This window comes from Podarcis filfolensis (genome assembly GCF_964270895.1).
Source record: "Podarcis filfolensis genome assembly, chromosome: 8".
NCBI lineage: Eukaryota > Metazoa > Chordata > Lepidosauria > Squamata > Lacertidae > Podarcis > Podarcis filfolensis.
Genome location: NC_139611.1, coordinates 90,230,124 through 90,246,555, shown reverse-complemented (window position 1 = coordinate 90,246,555; position 16,432 = coordinate 90,230,124). Strand labels below are relative to the sequence as shown.

Sequence of the window (16,432 nt, the reverse complement as noted above, 5' to 3'; positions counted from 1 at the left end):
TTTGCATTTCTGCTTTCCTTCCCCCCCCCCCCGACCCCCGTTTTCCCAAGGAGATGATGGAATGGGAGGGGACGGACGCAGAGACCCCTCCCCATCTCCTTCCCCCTCGTTTCTCCTCCATCTGGTTTCTTCTGTTTCTCATGTTTCCCATGAACTTTTGCCAGCTGCCAAGAATCGCTTGCCTGCCTGCCTGCTCCCTCCATGGCGCCAAGCCCCCTTCCCAACACACTGCGCTTGGTAGTCTGGGCTCGGGGGGAGGCAGTGGGAGCACAGGGGGGCAGAGGGATGGGGGCCTCAGGACAGAGGCTCCCCTGGTGAGTGGGTGCCGGGGGAAAAGGCTCTTGGAGGTTGCCAGGCCCCTATCTATACCACTCTTCCACCACCCCCAGCATGTGGGTCAGCCATTGTTCAGCAAATGCACCTGCAATGGCCCTGATCCTGCCGCTGTGCAGACAGGGGAGTGTGGAGGTCCAGGTTGCTCTGTAGGTGTAGGACAGAACAGCCGCAGGTCTCCGTAGTCGTTCTCAGGGCATCTGATTTTAGGGGCCCTGGGATGAGCAAATCCCGAGGGTGCTGAGGATTTTCTGCTCACGACCTTGTCTGCCCCACGGCTCCCAGGGAGGAGGGGTGATGCTGACAGCAAGTCAGGCTGCCTTGGGCTGGGAGTCAGGTGTGCCCTGAGAATGGTGCGCAGGCCTCCCATTTTGAGCATGCAGACAGGAGCCAGGGGCAGCGTCCGCCATGGCGAGAGAGACCCAGCCCCGTGGAAAGGGACCCAGCAGAGAGCTTGGAGGAGACGGGGCCGTCCGGTTCATGGCCGGTGTTTTCCCTCCTGCCTTGTGCCCGCACTTGCCTCTTCCCGGGCTTCCTGGGTGAGCGGCCACCCCCGCCTCCCCCCACTGGCGGAGCCCCTCCTGGCCCGGCCCAGCCCCCTCCTCCTCTTCCTCTTCCTCCTCTCTGTCTTGCAGACGATGGAGACGCAGGTGGAGGAGTGGTACAAGGAGGTGGGCGAGCTGCAGGCCCAGGTGGCCGCCCTGCCCTTGGAGGCAGCCAGCAAGGAGATGGTGGACGAGCGGCAGAACGCCGTGGGCACCCGCATCGTGCGCCTCATCGAGCCCCTCAAGGAGCGCCGGAGGATCCTGCTGGCCTCCAAGGAGGTGCACCAAGTCAGCCACGACCTGGAGGACGAGATCGTAAGTGGGGCGCGGAGGAGGGAAGGGGGCAAATCTGAAACCAGGCCCTCAGAAGGGAGCACTTCCGATTGTGGGAACGTTCAGGGAGGCAGGAGAGGATACATTGTTTATTAATATCCTTCCTAATTTGCGCTAGCAAGTTCCTTTACTTAGCAGAGTTCCACATTCCCCTTTTAAACGCAGAGTGGGTAGCTGGTTGCAGGCTTGTGTAAGCCTCTCAATATTAAGTTCCTGGTAAGTTCCCTTATATCCCTCTTAAAAGAATAAGCACACTTGCAGGGTCTACAGAAAATCCTCCCTGTGAGAGCCACTCCCATCGTGTCCAGACAGGTCAAGGAGCATAAGCGTCCCGGCCTGCTCTCTCTGTGACCCCTGCTATGTGATCTCTTCTCTGCGATGCTTCATCAATGACCAGGGATGTAGGACATTTGCGGAGTTTCTGCTCCAATCCTATTCTAAACTACAGTGAATGCTCGGGTTGCGAACGTGATCCATGTGGGAGGCACATTCGCAACCCACAGTGTTCGCAACCCGCAGCGCCGCGTCTGCACACCCGTGGGTCACGATTCAGTGCTTCTGTGCATGCGCGAACGCCAAAACCCAGAAGTAACTCGTTCTGGTACTTCCGGGTTCGGCGTGGTGCGCAACCCGAAAACGCACAACCTGAAGCGTCTGTAACCCAAGGTATGACTATATGTATAATATACCATATTTTTCTGTGTATAAGACAAGGTTTTTTTATAAAATATCATGGTGAAATTTGGGGCTCATCTTATACATGGGTAGTGCATGGGGGGTGTTATATGTTGCTTCCTGGAGCCAGAGAGTGTCTGCGGCTATTGGGCGTGTTATTGGTTGCTGGGCTTGATTGGCTGTCACTGCGGCAATTGGCGGCTTCTTCCGGCGAGGGGACATTGGACTGCAGGCGTTTGCTCAACAACTCTGGGCATTTCCCCCCTATTACCCCCCATTTTCTTTATTTGGAATCCCCCAAAATAGGGGGTGTCTTATACACGGGGGGGTGTTATACACAGAAAAATACAGTGTGTTTTATTAAAAGGGGGAAATACCAGGAAATCCAGTCTGTAGTGAAACATCCTGGATTACTTAAAAGGCTAAATCTAGCTTATTTTGCTGCAAAGAGGATGTCCTCTGCTGAACTCAGAGATGTGAGTAAGGAAGGATAATATCTAAGAATATATCCTCTCCTACTTTCTATACACATCCCTGTAGGGAGGAGCGGCCCCAAGTGCATTGGGGGCTCACAGCCTTTGGGGTTGGGGGCAAAGTCTGCTTCCTGGGGGCTTTGGAGGTCAGGCTTGTCTGACGGAGGTTGCAGAAGTTGCAGTGGCGCCACCAAACCAGAAGCATGGATCACGAGGGATGGTGGCCTTTGTGAGGACTGCCTAGGAGCACAGTCTGGCCGCATCTTCCACGGGGTTTGGGTTCCAAGGATTCCGCAAAAATCACATATACCCCCAAACCTTTTATTTTTTAATAAAAGTTGTTTATTGTAGGAAATGCATAACTCGGATGTGGGAATGTTCAGGGTGGCAGGAGAGGATATATTGTTTATTAATATCCTTTTTAACTTGCGCTAGCAAGTTCCTTTACTTAGCAGAGTTTACATTCCCCTTTTTACATGTACAGCACATGGCTGGCTGCAGGCTCGTGTGAGCCTCTCACTATTATACACTTCAGTCTCAGATTGAATTGCATGTTCCTGGTAAGTTCTCTTGAATCCCTCTTAAAAGAATAAAGATGCCACAATCTTATTCAAAGTCAATAAAAGAAGTTTACTCACATCAGTTCACAGCTGGATTCCTGAAGGCAGATTTAGTTACAAATATGTACATGTGGATCTACCCCATATGGGGGAATGATCCCAGTGCCTCTGCTAGCTAAGAACTAGCAGAACAGTCCTAGCTAAAAGCTGGTCAAATGAAGAAGGAAGTCAAAAAGAAGAGAGAGGTGTGCTGCGTGACTTGTCCTTTTGTTACCTGGTCAGGTAAGGTCACGCCTACCTCTAGTCACATGCAAAGGAAGGATGCTCCAGCCAGGAGGAAACAGGAAGTTTTCGCCTGGCTGGACCCCCACATGTCTTCTCTAGCATTACAAGGAATGTTGTACTTGACTGCTCTCAGTGGATTACATCCCACAGAAGCCAGCTTTCAGGCTGCACAGGGCTCTTGCTCAGCTTGCATGCAGCCATGTAAAACCAAGCGGCAAAAAATCTGGGCTGAGCAGGTTCCTGGGCCAGTTTTCCACTTGCCAGCCGCCCCCCCCCCAACAAGCCAGGGCCAAGCAGCAGGGAGAGCCAGGTGGCCAAGTTCTCTTCTGGAAATAGAGCCGTTGGCAGTAAGCTGTCTTCGGGGGAAGCGATGAGCCCCCCCAAATGTGATGGGTCCTCTTTCCACCTGTGCTTTGGCCCCGATGCCGGGGGGGGGGGCTGTCCCTCTTCCACCTCTGTGGACCTCGATGATGCCATTAGGAATTGTACTCACAGGGGGGGCACTTTTGTTTTTCTCCCCCATCCGCTTCTAGATCTGGGTGCAGGACCGGCTTCCCTTGGCCACGTTGAAGGATCACGGGAGCAACTTGCAAACGGTCCAGCAGTTCATCAAGAAGAACCAGGTGCGAAGAGGAAGCCAAGGGGGGGCAGAGTGTGTGGGAGGTGCTGGGGAGCCCCAGGACAGGGGGAAGAACAATGGGGGGAGCCTGTTTTGTCCTGGATGTTGTCATGGCGGCCTTCAGAAAAGCAGGGGCTGGTGGCCTAGAAGAGCCCTGAAATCAGAGGCGCCGCCACCATCTGAAAAGTTCCTTCTGGGCCATATAGAGACAGTGTGGTGTAGTGGTTAGAGCAGTGCCAGATTTACATATAGGCTGAACAAGCTCTAGCTTAGGGCCCCACTCTCTTGGGGGCCCCCAAAAAATTAAAGAAAAAAACGGGATGTACATTTCCAAAATATAAGATAAAAAACAAATAAAATAAAACCTACCTACAGCAACCGTGTTTTGTGCTGTGTAGGCTCTTATGATGTAAGTATGGGCCCCGCCTGCTCCCTCAAATATCCCTGGTTTGCTCCTTTCTATATATAGGGTGCCAACATTCTGCATGGACTGGTTGCAGGGCAACATGTGCAAAGGCTTGAGATACCTATTTGGTCCATAAATTACCATCTAGCATGTATTCAACACAAAAAACAGTGGCAATTTGTTTTGGACAAAGGATAGCTGGACATAGAAAGGGCCCCATTGTCTTCAGGAGCTGAGGGCCACATCAAACCTCAATCTAGCCCTGGGTTAGAGTGTTGGATTAGGAGACCCGGGTTCGAATCCTCCCCTTGGCCATGACCTTGGGGGCCGGTCACTTACTCTCAGCCCAGCCTACCTCACTGGGATGTTGTTGTGGGGATTAAATGACGAAGGGGAAAGAGCCCCAAAAGCCACCCTGAGCTCCTTGGAGGACCAGCGGGGTGCTGGTGTAAACATTAAAAACCCTTAATAATAATAATTTGAAAGCTTCTCCGTTTTCCCGGTCGCCAGAACCTCCGTCGAGAGATCCAGGTGCACAAGCCCCGCATGGACGACGTGCTGGAGCGCGCCCGGGGCATCGCCACCATCAAGACCCCCGAGGTGGACCCCGTGCGGCTGCTGTTGGAGAAGCTCTCGGAGATGTGGGGCGCCCTCCAGGAGGAGACTGAGCAACGCCAGCACCTGCTGGACGCCACCTACCAGGTGGAGCAGTTCTACTTTGACGTGGCCGAGGTGGAGGCCTGGCTGAGCGAGCAGGAGCTCTTCATGATGAACGAGGAAAAGGGCAAGGTGGGGAGAGGGGCCTGGGGACCCCCACATTTTGGGCCAGGGAGGAGAGGCGGGCAGCTTCGCCCAAGGATGCTGCCTTTGGAAAGGCTTGTCGGAAGGCGTTGGGCAGGCCGAGTCCCCATCCCTTGGTCCGGGACGGGATAAATTCACGGGGGAGAAGACTCAGCTCTGCCTCCATGGCTTCTGGGAGGGGTGTGGGAATGTTCAGGGAGGCAGGAGAGGATATATTGTTTGTTAATATCCTTCCCAACTTGCGCTAGCAAGTTCCATAACTTAGCAGAGTTTTAAACACACAGCAGGTAGCTGGTTGCAAGCTTGTGTAAGCTTCTCAATCTAGATTCCTGGCAAGATCTCTTATTTCCCTCTTAAAAGAATAAACACACCACAGTCTTGTTTAAGATACAGTGGACGCTTGGGTTGCAAACGTGATCCATGTGGAATGCACATTCGCATCCCACTGTGTTCGCAACCCGCAGTGGCACGCCTGCACACGCGCAGGTTGCGATTCGGCGCTTCTGCACATGCGCAAAGCACGATTTAGCACTTCTGCGCATGCACGACTGCCAAAACCTGGAAGTAACCCATTCCAGTACTTCCGAGTTTCAGTGGGTGCGTAACCCAAAAAAACGCAACCTGAAGTGGCTGTAACCTGAGGTATGACAGTATATAAAAGTAGTTTACTCATAGCATCATCAGTTCACAGATGGATCCCTGAAGGCAGACTTACCGTATTTTTTGCTCTATAGGACACACTTTTCCCCCTCCAAAAATGAAGGGGAAATGTGTGTGCGTCTTATGGAGCGAATGCAGGCTCCTTGGCTTCAGCGATAGCAACGCGAAGCCTCCGAAGCGCAGAGGGAGCGCTCCCTCCACGCTCCTTGGCTTCGCATTGCTTTCGCTGAAGCCTGGAGAATGACAGGGGTCGGTGTGCACCAACCCCTCTCGCTCTCCAGGCTTCAGGGATAGACTCTCCTGGCTTCAGCAAAAGGAACCTGAAGCCTTCGGAGAGCAGTGGGAACTCGCGCTGCACTCTGGAGGCTTCGGGTTCCTTTTGCTGAAGCCGGGAGAGCAAGACTCTCCTGGCTTCAGCAGAGAGGGAGAGCTGCGCAGCGCCCCTTCAGCCAAGTGGGAGGAGAGATGGAAGGGGCTCCGTTTCTCCTGTCGCTTCACTGAAGGGGCGCTGAGCAGAGAGGGGGATATTTTTTTTCTTGTTCTCCCCCTCTAAAACAAGGTACATCCTATGGTCGGGTGCATCCTATAGAGCGAAAAATATGGTAGTTACAGAAGCACAGTGGACACTCTAGTTAAATACCGCTCTGGATACGTAACTTTCGGGTTACGAATGCGGCAAAGCCGGAAGAGTATACTTCTGGGTTTTGCCGCGCGCACATGCGCAGAAGCGTTCAATCGCACCGCGTACGTGCGCAGAAGCAGCACCTCTGCCTATGGACTTTCCAGGTTGCGGACAGACCCCGGGAACGAATTTGATTTGTATCTGGAGGGTCCACTGTATATACATGCGAGTCTATCCCATATGGAGATAGTTTTTTTCAAAAAGCCAACAGAGCATCTCTGGCAAAAAAAGAGAGAGCTGTTGCTCCAATGACAAAGTCCGAAAGAGAGGAGAGTGTGTGCTGCGTGCCTTGTGCTTTTGTTACCTGGACAGGTAAGGCCACGCCCACCTCTAGTCACATGCAAGAGGAAGGATGCTCCAGGCCAGGAGGAAACAGGAAGTCTTCGACTGGCTGGTCCAAACATCCCCTTGCATGCCCACTCTAGGAAAACAAGGAATGTTGTACTTGACTGCTACTTACGGATCACATCCCACAGATTGCTCTGGTGCTCGAATCCTGCTTACAACTTTCCCACGGGGACGTCTGTGCAACCAGGATGTTGCGCTCTATGTCCCCATTTGGCCTAGTGCAGCATCCAGGCTCTTCTGATGGAACCTCCAGGCCCAGAGGCAGTCTATCTGGATTCCTCGGTCCTTAAGGATCTCAGGCCACTGTGTGAAGAGGAGGCTGGGCTGGCTGGGCTCCCCTCTGGCTCTCCCGGTGTCCTTACGCCCCCTCCTCTGTCCTCTCAGGACGAACAGAGCACCCTCCAGCTCCTGAAGAAACACCTGATGATGGAACAGACGGTCGAGAACTACGCCGAGACCATCGCTCAGCTGTCGCGACAGTGCCGGGCTCTGCTGGAGCTGGGGCACCCGGACAGGTAGGCTGGCTGTCGTCCCCCCACCTTCTTCCCTGCCCCCTTCTCAGCCCACCCCACTTGGCCCTAGCCCCCTCCCCACTAGGCCTGAGCAATATAGCGAGATACCCTGGTTTGAAGTCCATATCATGATACAGTGGTCCCTTGGTTCTCAAACTTCATCTGTTCTGGAAGTCCGTTCCAAAACCAAAGCGTTCCAAAACCGAGGCGTGCTTTCCCATAGAAAGTCATTCAAAATGGATTAATCCATTCCAGACTTTTAAAAACAACCCCTAAAACAGCAATTGAACATGAATTTCACTATCTAACGAGACCATAGATTCATAAAATGAAAGCAATAATCAATGTACTGTACTATAAAATAAAGAAGACAGTATTGTAGATGATAAAAATAAAAATGATTTTTTCCCCTTACCTGCACTGATGATGATCATTGCTTGGATGGGGGCCTTTGATCTGTTTCCGCAGTCACACAATCAATCAGTAGCTGGACTGGTTCCACACAGTCCCAAAATCAAATGAACCGAAAAAGCCTCAAAAACAAAAATGCAAAACAAAAGTGCCAAACTTAATCCGTTCCAGAAGTCTGTCTGACTTCCGAAATGTTCAGAAACCAAGGTGCGGCTTCTGATTGGTGCAGGTGCCCCAGAAACAATAGCTGACAGCCTCAGTGGACATTCGGTTTCCGAAAATTGTTCAAAAACCAGAACACTTACTTCCGGGTTTTCGGTGTTTGGGAACCAAGGCACCACTGTATCGGCCTATTGTGATGTTTAGCTGTATCACCATGTTGGAAAGCGGCTGTCGCCCGGCCCCTGGTACCTCCCCTCTGACGGTCCCTTTTCCGGCAGCGAGCAGATCAGCCGGCGCCAGTCGCAAGTGGACCGCCTCTACGTCTCCCTGAAGGACCTGGTGGAGGAGCGCAAGGCCCGGCTGGAGCAGCAGTACTGGCTCTACCAGCTGAGCCGCGAGGTGGACGAGCTGGAGCACTGGATCGCCGAGAAGGAGGTGGTGGCCGGGTCCCCGGAGCTGGGCCAGGACTACGAACACGTCACGGTGAGACCGGGGGGCACCGGAAAATATTTGCCGCTTGATTGCAAAAAAGCCAGACAGACCTCAAAGCGGCTCACAAGAGCAGCTCGAGTTTTCTTTATACAGGCCTTAGGAAATGTCTTCAATATTGATATACAGTGGTACCTCGGGTTACATACGCTTCAGGTTACATACGCTTGAGGTTACAGACTCTGCTAACCCAGAAATAGTTCTTCAGGTTAAGAACTTTGCTTCAGGATGAGAGCAGAAATCGTGCAGCGGCGGTGCAGCAGCAGCGGGAGGCCCCATTAGCTAAAGTGGTGCTCCAGGTTAAGAACAGTTTCAGGTTAAGAACGACCTCCGGAACGAATTAAGTTCTTAACCCGAGGTACCACTGTATACAGAAGCAATGCACACAGGTTAAAACATTAGCAAGATTCTAGAACTACTTGTCATTACATGATGAATGGATTATAAGTACCGTATTTTTCACTCCATAAGGCGCACTGGACCATAAGGCACACCTAGTTTTTAGGGGGGGGGGAATCAAGGAAAAAAATATTATTTCCCCCAGCCCAGCCTGTCCGCTTCTCCCAGAGCTTCTGGGGCTGTCAGGGTGGATCCCGCTTGCTGTGTTGGCTTTGTTTTTAGCCGCGCGCAACCTCTCCAGCCGTGAGAGGCTGTGCGCGGCTTTTGCAGATGGCTTTGGGATGGATCCTGCTCGCTGTCTTGGCTTTGTTTTTAGCCGGCTGGAGAGGTTGCGCACGGCTTTGGTCTTTGCTTCCTTTTTAGCTGTGGGGCTGGGGGCAGGGGAAGCCAAGCCTCCCCCGACCCCAGCCCCCAGAACGGGTCCTGGAGTGAAGGCGAGGTTGCGCACAGCCTTGCCTCCGCTCTCGGAGCTTGTGGGGCTGGCGAGGGAAGTCCGGGTCCCCCCCCCCCCAGCCCCAGGGACCACACATTCGCTCCATAAGACGCACAGACATTTCCCCTTAGTTTTTAAGAGGAAAAAAGTGCATCTTATGGAGCGAAAAATATGGTAATTCCAATGCTTCTTTAATTTACAGTGGACATGCAGTATGTTGACAAATAATGGAACCAAGGAAGGGCTAGGGGGAAGGCAACTTTTATATTTTTGGTTATGAATTTGTATTATTATTGTTTTATTTTTGTTATTTTTGGAAAATAAGTAAAATATTATAAAATATATATATATGAAATGTCTTAAATATTTATGCATTTATTTATCTATTTTTGGTTGATTTGTTGCAGATTTATAGCCAGCCAGATGGGCAGGATATAAATAATAACAGTATTCTATTCTATTCTATTCTATTCTATTCTATTCTGTTCTGTTCTGTTCTGTTCTATTCTAATCTAATATTCTTACGGACAGAGAAGCAAAGGAAGATATGTAAAAAATTAAGGGTTGTGTTCAGCTAACTTTTATTCAGAGTAGACCCATTGAGACCAATGGCCATGACTCACTTAGGTCCATTCATTTCCATGGGTGTATTTTGAGCAAAAGTTAGTTGACTGCAATTCTCTGTGTTTTATATGTCTTGCTATTATTATTTTTAAACAGCCCCGTGCTTTTGCTCAGCTGCAGTGAGCATGTACAGAGTGCCTTTCTCTTTCAGCTCTGCTCCGCTGGCAGCACAGTTGCAGCATCTCGGGGGCAGAGTCCTTGCAGTTTCTCTGTCTAGTCCCCCCTCCCCAGATGTTCTTTTTAAAATTTTATTAGTTTTACAGGTTAATATTCCACACATCAATCATATAAAGGGGAAAAAATAAAATAATTCAAATATCCGCCCACCCTATGACTTCTCTCAACTTCCCCTTCTAGTTCATTACATGTTTGTTACTTCCGCTTAATTTATTTTCTCCCATTTTGTTAATCTTTTAATTAAATGCTCCTGTGTTCTTATCACTTATTTGTACCATATTTTCTTTCCAATTATATCTGACACTTAATTAGTTTCCAACTTGTTCTTTCTTCATCTTTACATTTCTTTTCTTAATTGCAAGTGTTTCCTCAAATCCTGCTAATGAGTCCATTTCATTACAGTATTTCTGTAGATACAGCATGAATGGTTCCCAATCTTTTTTAATGTCTCTGTTACTATTGTCTCTTGAGTCTTCCTGTGAGTTTCGCCATTTCTACGTATTCCATAAGTTTGACTTGCCGTTAGGGCAGTTCATAAAAAAATTTGTTTTGAAAATGCCTGCTCTATCTTACTACACTAGGGATTATATAGCTATATCTGAAATTTCATGCATATCAGTTAATATATTGACCCTCCTCCACTGAATTGAAATTTCAGCCTTCACAACATAGGAAAACGGCCAAGTAAACAGCTATTTTCGTGGAGGAGGGTCAAGATATTAACTGATATGCATGAAATTTCAGATATAGCTATATAACCCCCAGTGTAGTAAGATAAGACCTTTGGAGCAGGCATTTTTTTTAAAAAAAAGTTTTTTATGAACCGCCCTACTTGCTATTCTTCTTTCGCTGGTATCTTGAATTTTATTGACATTGATGTTGTATTTTATGCTGTTTTTATGCTGTTTTTAAGTCGCATTTTAATCAATGTTTGCTGTTAGCCGCCCTGAGCCCGTTTTTTAAAGCAGGAAGGGCGGGGTATAAATAAAAATTTATTATTATTATTATCTTGTCCTCTTTCCATTTTGCGGCTAGTAAAATCCTAGCCACCATTGTACCGTACAACTTTCCGCTTCCCTGCAGCTGCTGCAGGAGAAGTTCACGGAGTTTGCCAGCGAGACGGGCAGCGTGGGGAACGAGCGGATCTCGGCTGTCAACCAGATGGTGGACGAGCTGATTGACTATGGCCACGCCGACGCCGCCACCATCGCCGAGTGGAAGGACGGGGTGAACGAGGCCTGGGCCGACCTGCTGGAGCTGATGGAGACGCGGGCGCAGATGCTGGCCGCCTCCCATGAGCTCCACAAGTTCTTCAGCGACTGCAAGGACGTCCTCTCCCAGATCGAGGAGAAGAAGCAGCGTCTGCCGGAGGTGGCGGCTCGCGAGGCCAAGACCTCGGCCGGAACCCTCCAGAGGATGCTCAGCTCCTTCGAGCACGACGTGCAGGTCCTGGTGACGCAGGTGAGGCAGAGTGTGTGTGTGTAAGGTGTGTAATCCTGTTGTTGTTTAATAGTTTCCGCCTCTTCGTGACCCCCTGGACCAGAGCACGCCAGGCACTCCTGTCTTCCACTGCCTCCCTCATGCTGGTAGCTTTGAGAACACTGTCCCACCATCTCGTCCTCTGTCGTCCCCTTCTCCTTGTGCCCTCCATCTTTCCCAACATCAGGGTCTTTTCCAGGGAGTCTTCTCTCCTCATGAGGTGGCCAAAGTCTTGGAGCCTCAGCTTCAGGATCTGTCCTTCCAGTGAGCACTCAGGGCTGATTTCCTTCAGAATGGAGAGGTTGGATCTTCTTGCAGTCCATGGGACTCTCAAGAGTCTCCTCCAGCACCAGAATTAAAAAGCAGCAATTCTTCGGCAATCAGCCTTCTTGATGGTCCAGCTCTCACTTCCATAAATCACTAATTCACATCCTACGTTTATTTATTTATTTTGTTTATAACATTTTTTATTAGTTTTACATATAATCACATTGTGTAACATCATATCTTCTTTTTAAACCTCTCTGGTTCAGCTGAGCCTATCGATTTCCCTCCCTCCTGTCTAGTGGTATATAGTACAAACTTAAATTCTGCATCTTTTCATTTCACTTCCTTTCCTGTTTTCGTTATATCATTACCTAAGATATTACATTAGTCAACCTGAATAGGTAGTAATTTCATCTTACAGATCTTCAGATAACCCTGCTAGTGATGTTAATTGCTTACATTTCTCTTTCAAATATAACGTATTTTTCGCCCTATAGGGCACACCGGCCCTATAGGTGTTTTTTTTGGGGGGGGGAAATAAAGGGGGAAAAATTATTCCCCCCCCCCCCCCAGGCGCGGGGCTGGGGAAGCCTGAGCTTCCCCTGACTCCAGCCCCCAGAACAGGCTGCTGTCCGCAAGCCTTGGGAGCCTGGCGGGAAGTCGCGCCGGGCTCCCAAGGCTTGCGGATAGCTTCCTGAAGCCTGGAGAGCGAGAGGGGTTGGTGCGCACCGACCCCTCTCACTCTCCAGGCTTCAGCGAAAGCTTGCATTCGCCCCATAGGACGCACACACATTTCCCCTTCATTTTTGGAGGGGGAAAAGTGCGTCCTATAGGGCAAAAAATACGGTAAATATAAATTTATTCCAGTCCTTTTGGAATGCTTGGTCTCGCTGGTTCCGGATTCTTCCCGCCAGTTTCTCCAGTTCTGCAAAGTCCATCAGTTTCATCTGCCCCTCTTCTTTTGTTGGTATTTCATGCTGCTTCCATTTTTGGGGCTAACAAAATTCTTGCCGCAGTTGTTGCATACATGAACAGTTTTTTATCTTGTCTCAGTATCTCTTTACCCACTATACTCAGTAAAAAAGCTTCTGGTCATTCACATCATACGTTTAAAGCAGCACATAGTTAGCCTATGGAACTCGCTGCCACAAGAGGCAGGGATGGCCACCAACTTGGATGGCTCTAAAACAGGATTGGACAAACGGCTTCTTCCCCCAATGGCTCTGCTCTCCAGTTACAGATAGGTAGCCGTGTTGGTCTGCCATAGTCAAAACAAAAATTTTTTTTTCCTTCCAGTAGCACCTTAAAGACCAACTAAGTTAGTTCTTGGTATGAGCTTTCGTGTGCATGCACGAAGGTATCTGAAGAAGTGTGCGTGCACACGAAAGCTCATACCAAGAACTAACTTAGTTGGTCTTTAAGGTGCTACTGGAAGGAAAAAAAATTTTCTGTTCTGCTCTCCAGTATTGGAGGCAGCAATTATTCCGAATCCCAGTTGCTGCAATCCACTTCAGGGGACGAGGCTGCTGTTCTTGGAATCTGCGGCTGCTGGTGGGTTTCCCTTTGGGTGTCTCCTTGGCCACCATGAGGCCGGGATGCTGGACCAAGCGGACCATTGGCCTGACCCAGAAGCTCTTCCTATATTGTTAGCAGTCCTGGCTTCCCTCAAAGAATTCTGGGAGCTGTAGTTTTCTAAGGGCGCTGAGAGCCCTACAAATGACAGCTCCTGGGACGCTTGGGGGGAAGCTCTGCCTGCTTAAAGTAGAAGAATTGCACCTTAAACTCTGCTCCGCTCTGCCCTCCGCAGTTGGAGGCAGCGACGCTTGCAAATGCCAGGAAGAGGGGGAAAGGTCTCCAGTGCTCAAATCCTGGGCACCTGGCTGGCCACTGGGAGAACAGGATGCTGGACCAGATGGGCCACCCTTGGCCTCATCCAGCATCCAGTCTTCTCACGTTCTGATGGAGCCTCCAAGCCCAGAGGCAGTCTGTCTCGATTCCTAGGTTCTATGGCAATGTGAGGACCAGATCCGTTGGCCTGACCCAGCCCACTCCCCTTCGGAGACCCGCTCCTGCCCTGCCCCCTTCCCTCCCAGGGGCGCAGTGAGCCCCCTCTTGCCCCCTTAACCTCCCCCTGCTCCCCGCCAGGTGCGGCAGCTGCAGGAGGTGGCGGCTCAGCTGCGGACGGTCTACGCCGGGGAGAATGCCGAGGCCATTGCCACCAAGGAGCAGGAGGTGATGCGCTCCTGGAAGGAGCTGCTGGGCTCGTGCGAAGACTGCCGCCTCCAGATCACCACCACCACCGACAAGATCCGCTTCTCCAACATGGTGCGGGACCTCATCTCCTGGATGGACACCATCATCGCCCAGATCGGCACCGGAGAGAAGCCCAGGTAAGAAGAAGAAGAAGACGACAGTGGTACCTTGGTTCTCAAACTTCCGGAAGTCTGTTCCAAAACCGAAGCGTTCCAAAACTAAGGCGTGCTTTCCCATAGAAAGTCATGCAAAACGGATTAATCCGTTCTGGACTTTAAAAAGCAACCCCTGGAACAGCAATTGAACATGGATTTTTACTATCTAACGAGACCATTGATACATAAAATGAAAGCAAGAATCAATGTACTGTACTATAAAATAAATAAGACAGTATTGTAGATGATAAAAATTAACATGAATTTTTTTCCCCTTACCCTCACTGATGACAGTCCTTGTTGGGATGGGGGGCTTTTATCCATTTCCGCAGTCACACAATCCATCAGTCAGTATCTGAACTGGGTTCCACACAGTCACAAAAACAAATTAAGCAAAAAAAACTCAAAAACAAAAACGCAAAATAAAGAGCAAAAACAAAAGTGACAAACTTAATCCATTCCAAAAGTCCTTTTGACTTTTGAAATGTTTGAAAACCAAGGCGCAGCTTCTGATTGCTGCAGGCGCCCCAGAAATAAAAGCTGACAGCCGCATCGGACGTTTGGCTTCCGAAAAATGTTCAAAAACTGGAATGCTTACTTCTGGGTTTTTGGCATTTGAGAGTCAAGGCATTTGAGAACCAAGGTACCACTGTAATAATAATAATAATTTATTATTTATACCCCACCAATCTGGCTGGGTATCCCCAGCCACTCTGGGTGGCTCCCATCATCATCATCATCATGTGACAAAACATCAAACATTTAAAACTTCCCTAAACAGATGTCTTCTAAAAGTCTGGTAGTTGTTTATCTCCTTGACATCTGGTGGGAGGGCGTTCCACAGGGCGGGCGCCACCACCAAGAAGGCCCTCTGCCTGGTTCCCTGTAGCTTCACTTCTCGCAGTGAGGGAACCACCAGGAGGCCCTCAGAGATGGACCCCCATGTCTGGGCTGGACGATGGAGGTGGAGATGCTCCTTCAGGTCTACTGGGCCGTCCCACCAGCTCTCGGAGGGCAGCAGGGTGGAGCACAGCTTTGTGGGAGGCGGGGGGGGGCATCTCCTCCCTGCTACCTCTTGCCTCCCACCAGACTGCCAGGCCCTGGCCTTTTCAACAGCTGGGGGTCATGTGCACCTCTGCTGACCCCAAGCTCCCCCAGGGAATGGTTGGAAGGCACCCCAAAGGAATCTGGCCCAGTGCCAGGAATCAGATCCCCCCCCCCCCGGTGGCACCACCCACTTTGGGAACCCCTGACTTAGAGGCAGGCAACAGGTCCAAGCCACCCCCAGTGCCGGATTTATGTATAAGCTAAACAAGCTCTAGCTTAGGGCCCCACTCTCTTGGGGGCCCCAAAAAATGTAAAGGGGGAAAAACTGGGTGTACATTTCCAAAATATAAGATAAAAAACAAATAAGATGAAACCTACATCCAGCAACAGTGTTTTGTGTTGTGTTGGCTCCTGTGATGTAAGTCCTGGGCTTCGCCTGCTCCCTCAAATATCCCTGGTTTGCTCCTTTCTATATATAGGGTGCCGATATTCTGCATGGATTGGTTGCAGGGCAACATGGGCAAATGGCTTGAGATTCCTATTCAGTCCATCAATTACCATCTAGCATACTGTATATTGAACATCAAAACCAGCGGCAATTTGTTGTTGACAAAGGACAGCTGGACATATCAAGGGCCCCATCACCTTCAGGAGCTAAGGGCTGCATCAAACCTAAATCTGGCCCTGGCCACTCCTGTGCGTGGGGTGTGTGTGTGTGTGTGTGTCTCCCCTCTCGCATCATCTCTGCCCCCCCTCCCCCCGCAGGGACGTCTCCACCGTGGAAGTGCTGATGAACTACCACCAGGGCCTGAAGAGCGAGATTGAGACCCACAGCAAGAACATCGCCTCCTGCGTGGACCTGGGCAAGACGCTGGTGCTGAACAAGAGCCCCGCCTCCGAGGAGGTAGGCTCCGCCCCATCTCTGTGGCCCCGCCTCCGCCCTCCCCGTGGCCGGGAGAGGGGGGCCCACCAGGCAGTGGGGTCAAGTGGGGGCGGCATCCTTCTCTCTTCTGCCGCACTCAAGGACCGTGTTGCATGACGGACAGGGAAGATCTTTTCTGAGGGAATGGGATTCTCGGGGGGGCTGGGAATTTGGGGGGCAGGCAAGGTCTGGGCAGAGACATGACCCTTCGTCTTCTCTCTGCTTCAGATCAAGCTTCACCTGGAGAAGCTGATGACCAAGAAGAAGGAGATGGTGGAAAAATGGGACAGGCACTGGGAGTGGCTGCAGCAAAGTGAGTCCAGGTGCAACGCCAGCCCCTTCCCCCCCAAAAAATCCCCCTGAAAATCCACCCCACAAAACT

At 50.6% G+C, this 16,432-nt stretch overlaps 1 protein-coding gene across 5 annotated transcripts in view; it reads left to right on the top strand.

The window, feature by feature from the left end:
* The window catches only part of SPTBN4 (spectrin beta, non-erythrocytic 4), a 96,307-nt gene that overhangs the window by 64,150 nt on the left and 15,725 nt on the right, over nucleotides 1-16,432 (top strand). For all 5 annotated transcript variants that reach the window (XM_083626685.1, XM_083626684.1, XM_083626688.1 and 2 more), the window contains 9 exons: nucleotides 969-1,193; nucleotides 3,738-3,827; nucleotides 4,740-5,018; nucleotides 7,105-7,235; nucleotides 8,084-8,288; nucleotides 11,011-11,388; nucleotides 13,819-14,063; nucleotides 15,894-16,032; nucleotides 16,279-16,363. In XM_083626685.1, the coding sequence (XP_083482811.1) occupies nucleotides 969-1,193; nucleotides 3,738-3,827; nucleotides 4,740-5,018; nucleotides 7,105-7,235; nucleotides 8,084-8,288; nucleotides 11,011-11,388; nucleotides 13,819-14,063; nucleotides 15,894-16,032; nucleotides 16,279-16,363 (1,777 nt within the window). The remainder of the gene's footprint in view (nucleotides 1-968; nucleotides 1,194-3,737; nucleotides 3,828-4,739; nucleotides 5,019-7,104; nucleotides 7,236-8,083; nucleotides 8,289-11,010; nucleotides 11,389-13,818; nucleotides 14,064-15,893; nucleotides 16,033-16,278; nucleotides 16,364-16,432) is intronic.